General features: G+C 41.0%; 1 protein-coding gene across 2 annotated transcripts in view; it reads right to left on the reverse strand.

Moving 5' to 3' along the window:
• Positions 1–4,185: 4,185 nt before the first annotated feature.
• Positions 4,186–12,555, reverse strand: part of KIF6 (kinesin family member 6) — a 282,709-nt gene continuing 274,339 nt past the window's right edge. Inside the window, exons 19-20 of one of the 2 annotated variants that reach the window (XM_043511614.1) lie at positions 10,598–10,704; positions 4,186–7,431 (exon numbers count right to left, since the gene is read on the reverse strand). In XM_043511614.1, coding sequence (XP_043367549.1) covers positions 7,415–7,431; positions 10,598–10,704 — 124 coding nt within the window. In that variant the 3' untranslated portion in view covers positions 4,186–7,414. The remainder of the gene's footprint in view (positions 7,432–10,597; positions 10,705–12,555) is intronic. The other variant, XM_038397613.2, reaches the window with a different exon arrangement.

Genomic DNA, 12,555 nt, shown 5'->3' on the forward strand with positions numbered 1-12,555 from the left:
TACATGGCAGAGGGGCATTGCTGGCACATGATGGCATTGGCACCCTGACAGCAGGATTGTCTGGCTATGTAGACTCCCTCCTCAGGCCCTACGTTACCAGCACTCCCAGCTATCTTCGAGACACCACTGACTTCCTGAGGAAACTACAGTCCATTGGTGATCTTCCTAAAAACACCATCCTAGCCACTATGGATGTAGAAGCCCTCTACACCAACATTCCACACAAAGATGGACTACAAGCTGTCAGGAACAGTATCCCCGATAATGTCACGGCTAACCTGGTGGCTGAACTTTGTGACTTTGTCCTCTCCCATAACTATTTCACATTTGGGGACAATGTACATCTTCAAATTAGCGGCACTGCGATGGGTACCCGCATGGCCCCACAGTATGCCAACATTTTTATGGCTGACTTAGAACAACGCTTCCTCAGCTCTCGTCTCCTAATGCCCCTACTCTACTTGCGCTACATTGATGACATCTTCATCATCTGGACCCATGGAAAAGAAGCCCTTGAGGAATTCCACCATGATTTCAACAATTTCCATCCCACCATCAACCTCAGCCTGGACCAGTCCACACAAGAGATCCACTTCCTGGACACTATGGTGCTAATAAACGATGGTCACATAAACACCACCCTATATCGGAAACCTACTGACCGCTATTCCTATCTACATGCCTCTAGCTTTCATCCAGATCATACCACACGATCCATTGGCTACAGCCAAGCTCTACGATAGAACCGCATTTGCTCCAACCCCTCAGACAGAGACAAACACCTACAAGATCTCTATCATGCATTCCTACAACTACAATACCCACCTGCTGAAGTGAAGAAACAGATTGACAGAGCCAGAAGAGTACCCAGAAGTCACCTACTACAGGACAGGCCCAACAAAGAAAATAACAGAATGCCACTAGCCATCACCTTCAGCCCCCAACTAAAACCTCTCCAACGCATCATTAAGGATCTACAACCTATCCTGAAGGACGACCCATCACTCTCACAGATCTTGGGAGACAGGCCAGTCCTTGCTTACAGACAGCCCCCCCATCTGAAGCAAATACTCACCAGCAACCACACACCACACAACAGAACCACTAACCCAGGAACCTATCCTTGCAACAAAGCCTGTTGCCAACTGTGTCCACATATCTATTCAGGGGATACCATCATAGGGCCTAATCACATCAGCCACACTATCAGAGGCTCATTCACCTGCGCATCTATCAATGTGATATATGCCATGATGTGCCAGCAATGCCCCTCTGCCATGTACATTGACCAAACTGGACAGTCTCTACGTAAAAGAATAAATGGACACAAATCAGACGTCAAGAATTATAACATTCAAAAACCAGTTGGAGAACACTTCAATCTCTCTGGTCACTCGATTACAGACCTAAGAGTGGCTATCCTTCAACAAAAAAAGCTTCAAAAACAGACTCCAACGAGAGACTGCTGAATTGGAATTAATTTGCAAACTGGATACAATTAACTTAGGCTTGAATAGAGACTGGGAATGGATGAGTCATTACACAAAGTAAAACTATTTCCCCATGTTATTTCTCCCCCCCCCCACCCCGCCCCCCACTGTTCCTCAGATATTCTTGTTAACTGCTGGAAATAGCCTACCTTGCTTGTCACCATGAAAGGTTTTCCTCCTTCCTCCCCCCCCCCGCTGCTGGTGATGGCTTATCTTAAGTGATCACTCTCCTTACAGTGTGTATGATAAACCCATTGTTTCATGTTCTCTGTGTGTGTATATCAATCTCCCCTCTGTTTTTTCCACCAAATGCATCTGATGAAGTGAGCTGTAGCTCACGAAAGCTTATGCTCTAATAAATTTGTTAGTCTCTAAGGTGCCACAAGTACTCCTTTTCTTTTTGCGAATACAGACTAACACGGCTACTACTCTGAAACCTGAGTGAGTTCTGAGTTTGGTAGAATGAGCTCACTACAACCCTCTTGCCCCAAGTGAGACCAAAATATTGTAAGGCCTCCACATGACAAGAATTCAATAAAGGAATGTGCTAAAATAAGATTGGAAACCTCCTTCTGACGACCAGATGAAGTATAAGGTCTAATCCCACTTCTTTTGTTGTTCTTTGTGTACAGATTTTTTTTTTTAACCACAGCTGGGATGGGAACAGATTAACCTATCACTGGCAAACATACACTTCTGGGCCTCTACCTTCTACTATGAATAACAACAAACAGTTGATAAACTGAAAGAAAGGGGAAAAATACACTTCAGTGATGTTCCCTCCCATACATGCCACTGCAGTAAATTCCCATCCTAGACTTTCCACGTATTGTTGTTGGAGAAGGAAGTGTTTTTTTCATCCAGTGTCCTCCTTTCACCTTGGCTTTGATTGGAATAGCAAAATGAGTCTTAGCTCTGTGTGAGGACTACTTCTGCCTGCCAATGCACTGGTGCAGACTGAAAGAACTTCTCTTATATGACTGGCATTGCGACCTGGCACATGGGATCGCAATATGATGGAGGGGCAGCTGGGAAAAATTTGAGTGTCAGGGGAAGTGCGACTCTGGGCATTAGGTCACAATGTCACTCATTCAAATTTGGGATGGCAGACCTCCATCATGACAGAGAGGTGCCGGGGCCAAATTTGAGTGGTGGTGCGACCCTGTGTGCCAGGTCACTGCTCATTCAAGGGGGTGAAGTTCTTTCTGTTTGCAAGCAAATCTGCATTGGTTAACTAAAACAAAATGTACCCCTTTCCTCCCTCCTGACTCCTCCCATGAATTTGGGCCCAAGACACATTCCTAGTTTGCCTATGCACTAATCTGGCCCATGCATTAATCTGGTCCTGAGCTCAGAAAATTCTAGGGTTTTACAAAAACATTTATAATAAAAATTGAACTTGGGAGGCTCCCAGCACAAATCTCATGAGAACAGCTCATGCAATTTCAGAGCTGTGGGTCCAAACTTGAACCCAAGCATGGATTCAGTCTTGACTCTGAGCCCTGAATCCTTGCCCAAATCTAACTTGGATCCAGATTTGAATGTTTCCGTCTTGGCTCATCTCAACTACTATTAATAATAGACCTTCTCTGTTCCATTTGGGCGTGAAGGATCACTGACCCCAAGTGGCCCAGCCTATGACACAGAGACCGTGAGATCTTCTGCAAAGCATGGACACCTACATGATTTCTAGGATTGTGATCCACTTGACAAATCATGTTACACTAGCTACACTAAACAAATGAAATCCCGCAAATTCCCCAATTCTGTTGAGTCTATCTCTGGCATTGCTCTCAAAATTTCAAGTCCTAAACATGGAACACGGGCTTTCAAAACATAGGACAGCTGCAAAATAAAGGACACACCTAAAAAAAAAATAGCCAAGGAAGCTTAAATTGATGTTTAATGTTAGTTTCTTTAAGGTAAGTAAGACTGCCCATAACTTCAGTTTCCTGATTCCACATTTCCAGTGCCAAAAGCAATATTGTAATGAAAAGCGGGATAACAGCAGGCCTGTGTGGGACAGAGGTAAATTTGGCTCTAAAATGAGTAATGAGGTGCAGCTGACAGTTATGTTGGCTGATCCTGTGTGGCTCAAATTGCTGATGTGACAGGATGCTTATGACTAGTTTTCTGGCACAGGTTTCTCTGAACAGAGCACGAGGTGACAATCTGCATGCAAGGATACAGTGGTTCAGTGGGGTTTTGCTTCAGGCCAGAACAACTATGCATATCTAGCTGTTGAATTGTTTCAAATTTCCTTTTATGATTAGAGTGGTTTTTATTCCTTCAGGCTTCATCTACACTAGCAAGTGTTTGCTGGTACAGCGATAGAGGTAGAGCTATACTGGCAAGCCCTCCTTGTGTAGATGCAGTTTATACCAGCTGTTGCTGCGATAGCTGAAACCAGTTCCTCAAACAAAATAAGATATAGCGGCAAAAGCACTGATTTAGTCATACTCCCAACCAACATAGCTACCATGACAAAACTTTTAAGTGTTGACAAGGCTTAAGTTTCACAGCAGGAGTATGAGAACCTAGAGAGCACTCCTTTGAGGTGCAATAAACATGAATATCATGAACGTACTGATTCTTCATGCATGACACTGTCCTCTGGCAATTCTCTGGCCTGGATTTTGATCTCACGTCAGTTTTATACTCATGCAATTTGATTTACTGACATGTATCAATGCAGGTGGGGGGGAAGAGGACCCTCTCTTTTCAAAGAAATGGATGAAAGAAGTGGCAAAGTTTTGATTATGCTTTTCTCACATAATTTCCACAAATACCTGTTTCCTTAAATCTTACTGTTGCTTTGTCTCTGAACATTGGATCAGGTTGTTTCAATTCTTCACAGAGATAAACTCTTAAAACTACAAAGTATCTTCAATTCGTGCAAGGCATCAATACACAGCCCTAAGTGCAAGTATGCTCATTATAGCATTTGTGTTGAGTAAAGAGCTTCAGATATTGAAGGACATGTCTAGAGGTCCATCTCAACTGCAATGCTAAGAACAAAGAAAAGTAGAGGTAGACATTAAGAATTCCTAGTTTTATTGTGCTGGCCTCAGATCGAGTCATTGGTAATAACTAGTATTATAATTCTATGTGATGCTGGCCACACTGGTGAGGTTCCATAACAAATATTAGAGGAAGTGAAATGGAAAAAATTGGAAAAAGACCATTTACAATTATTTAAACCAAACCCAAAAATGATTAATGTAAAATCATATTAAAAATAGAAATTGGATTTTTTGTGTTTATTAATAAAATGAACATGGAAAAGAAATACATTTTATATAGAGATACCAAATGTGCCTCAGAGCACAAGTCATGCCTGGAGTTTCATCTTGTCAACATCCATATTCTCCAGTTGAGCAGATAGAACAATTAGCATTTACAAAAGTTTAACTCTTTATTCGGCTGACATGGCTTCAGTTTATACTATTGATACTAAACACTTCCATTCTAAGATTGGCTAAACTAGAAGAAGAGTAACAACTCACACAGAGAGGATGCTACAATACATACTGGTGATGCCATATGTGTGAATCTCAGTATTTGATTCCTAGGCCTATGTAATCATGGGTTCAATCCTCTTTACAGGAGTTGCTAAGCATGAGGCTGTATCATCTTTTCCTCAGAGTTCCTGTAGCTATTGTGGCCAGGAAGCAGTGGAAGGGGGGTGACCAGGGCTAAGAGTTGGTGAGCATAAGACATCCACATGGATGTCTCTGGCCTCTGTGTGGAGCCCTGGGGATTCACCACAAATGAGAGCAGGCTTTGTGGCCCTTTCCATGAATGTGTGGACATACTTTGGCCCTCCTGGAAGTGATGATGCTATTGGGGAGCTCAGTGAAGATCCATCTTCTCCTCTGGTAAAACCTGTGGAAGGGGATGCGAGGGTAGAAAATGTCTGTGTTGTACCACAAGAGGGGATGATGTGGCCCCTGGTGCTTGGCAAAAGGTCCTCCTGGGAACATGTGCATGGCACCCAGCACTGTACTGCTACTGCCCCAAGACATCTCTGCAATCAAGGTCTTTTGATTTAGAAGACAGCTTGCTCTGGTTGGAGACGTTAAGTAAACAGAATTTACTATATCTACAAGTTTGCATAACCACTGGCTAGATATCACGGTCAATAGACAGTACTCAGTCATGCACAAAAACCTCTTTACTTAGAAAAACTGTTTAACAGGTGGCTAGGCAGGCTCAAATCCAAATATAAACGGATGCCACTGACTGTACCTTCCTCCTGGTAAACACCAGGGCCCTTTCCAGTGACTCAGGAGATTATCTGAAGAGGGACTATCAAGACAGGTAGCATTAATATGGTACAGTCAACCCAACTGTCATACAGAAATAGGAACTATCTAGAAGGTGCAGTCTTTATGGGGTGGTCATTGAAAAAATGGTGGACAAGTAATTTTGGATTAATGAGTAAGCACTTAAGATGTGCAACTTTTTGTGTTTTGGGTCCTCCAGAGCAGGAAGAACTATGTCCCTTCTGCTACAAGTGATCAAAACCTCAACCCCCCATTTCCTCGCTGATGATGAATAATCATAGACTTGACCCCCACTTCAGCTGGTGCTTGCTAAATTCTTTGCAAAACATACTGATTTCTGTGGCACTTTTATTGATTTTTGCAGTAAATAGAAATGCATGGAAATACACTGCTTTTTTAAAATAATAGATTACATTATTGATCATATTTTAATTGTTCATTTGATAAAAACCTGTGGCTTTGAGTATTTTCCAATTCATTGCATAATTTTCAGTTGCTGCAAAATTTAGTACCATTTGAAGTTGAAGTTTATGCCCTAAAGAATACATGACTCCTACCAATCAAGCTATCTGTATTTTGTACATGAATAACAAAGAGATTTCAGATTTCATTATTGCAAGTTGCTCAATAGCATGAAACGCAGTGGTTTCAGTCTGAAACTATGTACATTTTGGAAACTAAATTTTGCTTTTATGTTTTAGACTTGCTTGAATCTGAAACTGAAAGTGAGACATGGGGTTGCAAAATGAAGTTATACAAAGAACAGTATTTGCAACAAAACATTAAAACTTTACATTTACATTTTCATATTTTGTTTGGATTCTGCAAAAATTGCCTTGATTTTACTTTAAACCTGCAAAGATATCGTTGTTTTGTTTTTTTAAACCTTGACATTTTGTGGACAATACATTTTTACATTAAATTTAATGTATCCAAGTGAAAGACCGAAAATTTCTTGAAACTTTGATTTATGAAATTTAACTTCAATGCAGATCAGTTTTCATATTATAATTCGTGATCTCAAAATTTCAGGCATTTTGTATGAAAACTGCCTTTCTCACAAAAAACAAAACAAAACAATAAAAGTGATGTGCTGGCATTAATCAATGATCCTGAATAAAACTACTAAATTTCATGACCCAAATATTTACTATTTTTGCACAGCACAACTGTGAAACCCACCTGAATCAAACCCAACAATGTTTGTAGAAACACCTGTGGACAAAACTGTTGAATTTCATATAACTATATTCATAGGCTTCCAAAGTACAATCAGAAAAAGAGAAAAAACTGCATCAGCAGCAAAGAAATGTTCCACTTATAGTAGTGATGGAAAAGTGGTTTTAAAAAGTGCTAACTAATTGTGATGTTTTACAAAATAAACATAATATTCCCAAAAAACAAAATGTTTTTTCCCCTCTCTAGTTGCTTCCATTGTGCTTGATCTTTGTCAAGCTGAAGAGATGATTGCACAGGTGTGACATACACAAGTCATTCATTTTTTCTCCGTCAAGCTGCAGACCCAAAGTGGTGAGTTGTTCCTGGTTCTTAAAGAGAGAAGGCGGGAGAAGAGGAGAGATTTTTGAATTGTCCATTTTTCTTCATTTACAGAGGGAGTATTGGAGTGCAACAAGAAATTCACTTGTTCCCCAAGCCTGAAAGCAGATAAGGACACTGTTAATCAGACTGTAGTTCAAGACATTGTCATCGATTTTAAACCAATGGCTACTCCACAGACAAAAACAGCTGCAGGGCAAGAAGAGGTTTGAATCCAAGAGTTTTAGGCCAACATATCATTGACCTCCCAACTGTTTTGACTTCGCTACCCCAAGAATGAAGGGTGAAACAAATGTTTATGCTCACAGAGCAGCCCTTTGTAAGTAACTTTACGAGCTATGTTTAATGTTAGCAACCCTAGCAAGCTACTCCAAGGCAGCTTGATGAACAGAGAGATATCCAAACGAGCGAAAAGTACTGCATGTGTGCCTACTTTAATTAATGTCTGTTTGTAAAGCTCAGAGACATGAATGGCAATGATCTGTGAGCACCTAACTAATCTCCCCCTGAGACCCCTTCAAAGAGGCCATTTTCCACTGTATTACTTTCATTAAGGATGTTGTGCATTCCCACGCTGATGCTTTTTCTATTTATGAAACTTGTTTTCCACACCATTGGCCTCTGCACACATTTTATCCTCTCTTTTCAGCTAATACAAAGCAGAGCCTTTGATGTGTTTCTGGGCCATTGATATCATGGAGCAGTTTCAAAGGACCAGGGTCATTGAGGGAAGGGAGAGGAAGTATGATGACATTTTCCAGGCCTTAGCAGACTTTGGTTTGGCTCAGACAATGTTTTCTGCTGGAGTCACCTGCAGGGATTTCCCATGAAGAAAACCAAGCTCCATGAGTGAAATGGAACAGCCTCGGAGAAAGCACCATGACGGAAAAGAGCTCAAATGTTTACAGAAGGGATAAGCCTAAAAAGGTTTGGACTCTGGGTACGCAGTATGGCTTAGTGGATAGAGCACTGGGCAGGGACTCAGAACACCTGGGTTCCATCTCTGGTTCTGCCACTAGCCTGCTGGGTGACCGTGGGTAAGTCATTTCACCTCCCTGTGACTCAGTTTCCCCATTTCTAAAATGGGAATAAGGATACTGATTTTCTTTGCAAAGTGTTTGAGATCTAAGAGCTAGTTATTATTATTGTTCACTTTCCTAAAGCACTCACTTTGAGCCACTCCCTCTTCCTGCCTACTCAGATTCCTCTGAACTTTACCTGAGATTTCTTTACCTAATAAGCACTGCTCTGGGCCCTCTCCTTTTCCTTTGCCCTGGGCCCAGATGCTCTCAAAATCCTCTGTTAGTTAATCCATGAACAGCCACTGCAACAGTCACTATTAAGGTCTACTGCCTTTAGCCTGAATGTATGTTTGGTTAAGACTTCCTTTGCACTGGGAAGCACTGGTGGTGAACGTCAGGAGAAGCAATGGAGAACAGAGATAGCAGGATCATAAGACAAGGGGCTCTCGGAAAGCTGGGGGTGTGTCTGAGGGATTCGGAGAACTGAAATAATTTAGGGCCAAATCCAATCATAGATTCATAGATATTAAGGTCAGAAGGGACCATTATGATCATCTAGTCTGATCTCCTGCACAATGCAGGCCACAGAATCTCACCCACCCACTCCTGTGATAAACTTCTCACCTATGTCTGAGCTATTGAAGTCCTCAAATCACGGTTTAAAGACTTCAAGGAGCAAAGAATCCTCCAGCAAGTGACCCATGCCCCATGCTACAGAGGAAGGCGAACCTCCAGGGTCTCTTCCAATCTGCCCTGGAGGAAAATTCCTTCCTGATCCCAAATATGGCAATCAGCTGAACCCTGAACCCATATGGGCAAGATTCACCAGCCAGATACCTAGGAAAGAATTCTCTGTAGTAACTCAGATCCCACCCCATCTAACATCTCATCACAAGCCATTGGGCCTATTTACCATGAATATTTAAGGATCAATTAATCCTGTGTATGAAGGGTGTGCTGGGCCTAGGTGAGAAGTGAACAGAGACCTCCACCTCGCTTTTGAAGGAGAGCTCAGAGAGGAACCCATCTACTGCACCTGGTGGACAATCTGCTGGCTAGGCCCCAGTGTATATACTGTAATGTACAGTGCTTGGCAGGCTGTACACTTCTGTAAGCCACACTATACCTTCTAAGTCATCCTACCCTGCACTGCCAGGCTGGTTGTGGTAAGCATCCTGCACATGGTACCACACTTATCTCCACAGTGTTTATAACTGAATTTTAACACAGTTTAAAATGTGTTGACCATCCTCTGTTCTGCAGGCATCTCTTTCAGACACAGGTGGGCCTGAAACTTAAGTTTATCAGTTTTGGTAATGCATAGCCTTCTTTGAGATCCACACGTGATGCTACGTGATGGCCTACAGACAAATAACAAACAGGTTAGGAAAGGCAGCTGACAGATTCATTCTTGATGGGCTTTCAGAAATGATTTCATGACAAATTGCGCCCTTCTAATTCAAAGTTCATTTTTTGTATGTTACAAACGGGATGAATCTTGGACCTTCTAAAAGCCTTAGATGTTTGCTTTAAATGTTGCTTTTTTCTGTAGCCTGGCTCGCAGGTGAGCTGCCTACAAATTCTACTTTAACGTCTCCAGAAGAAGCTTGACAACAGCCTTACTAAATTAAGATAAAAGTGAACCTAAACCCTAAGTGTGCTGAGTGTTTGCTTTGGATGGGCATAAGGTGGCTGGATTTGCAGCCTGTGTGTATTTACCTGAGAGTTATTCCTGATAAGCAGAGTGATACTAAAGCACCACTCTGTGATAATGCTAACACCATCTGCCAGGGGCTGATAGCTTGCAGAGTAATGCTGTCATCAGCACTTGAGTGGTGATGGAAAGTTATTGCTTCAGTAATCACTGCTGCTTTCATCTTCTCTCTAGTTTGCTACTGTCATTAAAAACTGTTGTAAAAAAAAAAAAGAGAAGAAACTTTTGTCTTTATTGTGATGAATTACTTCCAGGCCACCTCTGGGTGCCACTGCTGTGTGTTTAGTGCCTTCTACCTACTGCCAGTTTTATTTACTCACACTGGAGGGTGAAATTTACTGTCCACCTATGACTATTCTTACCCTCTGATTTAGTGACAAATACCCAAAGGGGATTTATATTAGCATTGATATATATATATATATATATATATATATATATATATATATAATATTACTAATTAGTAATATATATATTACTGCTGTAGCAGAGAGCTCAGTTTGGCCTAGTATGGTTAGCAGGGTTTACCTTTCTTCTGCAGGAGATTCTGTCTGGCTTTAATGAAAGCCAGAATGTCAGCATCAGTCTGGCTGTCTCCAGTGAGTGGGACAGACGAACTTGAACTCTGGGGGGTCCTGAAATAAACAAGTATATTCAGGGACTCAGCTGAGTAAGCAGATTGATTCTATGTTCTCTATTCCTGTCCTTTTTTTTTTCTGTTTGAAAAAAAGATAGATTTAAGGGCTTTCTCCTGAGGTTGTGTTGGCAGAAGCCAGCCTAAGTTAGGGCAGAATCAAGGCCACGGTGTTTAAACTTTCTGATCTGTATACGCTTTTAAAATACACCGGGATTCCCATAAATCTAACAAACTGCAACCTGTTTAGTTATTACATGCTCTCCTCTCACACACAAAGAGTTAAAAATATTTTAATGTCAACCCACAGTAAATTACTGTCTAGCAGAATTAAATAATGCAATGAAGTTACTAGAGAAATGATGGGTGTATCTATGCAATGCGACTCTGCTACAGAACTGATGCTTCTATTAGCATTGGACAAATCTGTTGCACCTGTGCCTCCGAGAGGCAAGCTGAGTGAGCATTCCATGGAATAGCATGTCAGCATGGATGTACATGTAGAGCTAGATTGTGAATCATATGATGTTCATGACATTTGCCAGCAGTCACTGCAACCAGGACAAGTCTAGGGGATAAACAGCAGCTTACTGCAATATCTTTTTGCCTATTTAAGCCCCAATCCTGCATTGAGTCCCTGTGCCCATGTGGTTAAGCCAGGACCTTACATTATAAATTCTTTGACACAAAGATCATGGGTCAGATCTTCAGCTAGTATAAAATGGCATAGCTCCATTGATGTAAATTTACACCAACTGAAGATTTGGCCCTATGCCTTCACATTGGTTAATAGATGAACTAGTCCATAACTGGTACCATAATAAATACTACTAACATTTTCCAAACAGAAACTATCATAATCAAAGCACAACAAAAATATGGAAAGGAATCATGATTATATAGACATTCTACTTTTTAAAAAACTCTTTTCTAATTTTGGTTTTCTCTATAGCACTTAAGTAACTATTATGGCAGAATATAATCTTGGCTGATACAAAACAGATGTCTGATACGCATGTCTATGTGCTGCTAATTAAATCTCTAGCTGGTAAGTGGTGGTCTGCTGGCACAGAACCAAGATGGCAATTGTACAGAAATTGTTACAAACTCCACAAAATATTTTTATCTAATTAACAAGGATATTCTAAAACTCCAACAGAGCACTATTTCTTAGGATGATCTTTCTAGTAGCTATTAGTGGAGACATCTCTATAAAAACTATAGGGACTGAGTAAAAACTGAGGACTACAGGGGAGAGTCAGATATTCTCAATTAAGGAAGCAGATTACAACACATGTTGTCACATGAAAGTCAACATCCTCTTTTATGACCTGGAGTTACCGTTGTGCAGCATCTCGTGGGTTCAGACGCAGGCCATCAAGGAGCCATTATCAAGAAATTATTCAGCACAGTATAGTAACTAATTCATATAAAAGTTAACTTTTCTGCACCTTCTGCTAAATTTTGATTAGCAGCAGTGTTAACAGTGAAAAATGTACAGTACATAAAAGCAGGTGCTGCCTAACTTCCATTTTAACCTGTTTTTCCTCTCTCTCTCTCTCTCTCTCAAACACACACACACACACACACACTTCTGAAACACTGATCTTTTGGGAAGAAATTTTCCATGCTTTGCCTCTTCCCAAAAGTGGATTATTTTGGAAAATTTGAGGAAAATACCTTCTGCTCTTTTTCCTATTGTAAATAAATAAATAAATAAATGCTAACCACATCTTCTTAGATATGGCTGGTAAAAAACAGCTTAAGTGTTAAACTTGAAGCACAGCAGGGTTATATCTAGTTGTTTTCTTTTTGGAGTGGGGGGAACTGAACATAAACAAAAGTGATTCCA

This window comes from Dermochelys coriacea, chromosome 3 (assembly GCF_009764565.3).
Source record: "Dermochelys coriacea isolate rDerCor1 chromosome 3, rDerCor1.pri.v4, whole genome shotgun sequence".
In the NCBI taxonomy this organism is placed as follows: domain Eukaryota; kingdom Metazoa; phylum Chordata; order Testudines; family Dermochelyidae; genus Dermochelys; species Dermochelys coriacea.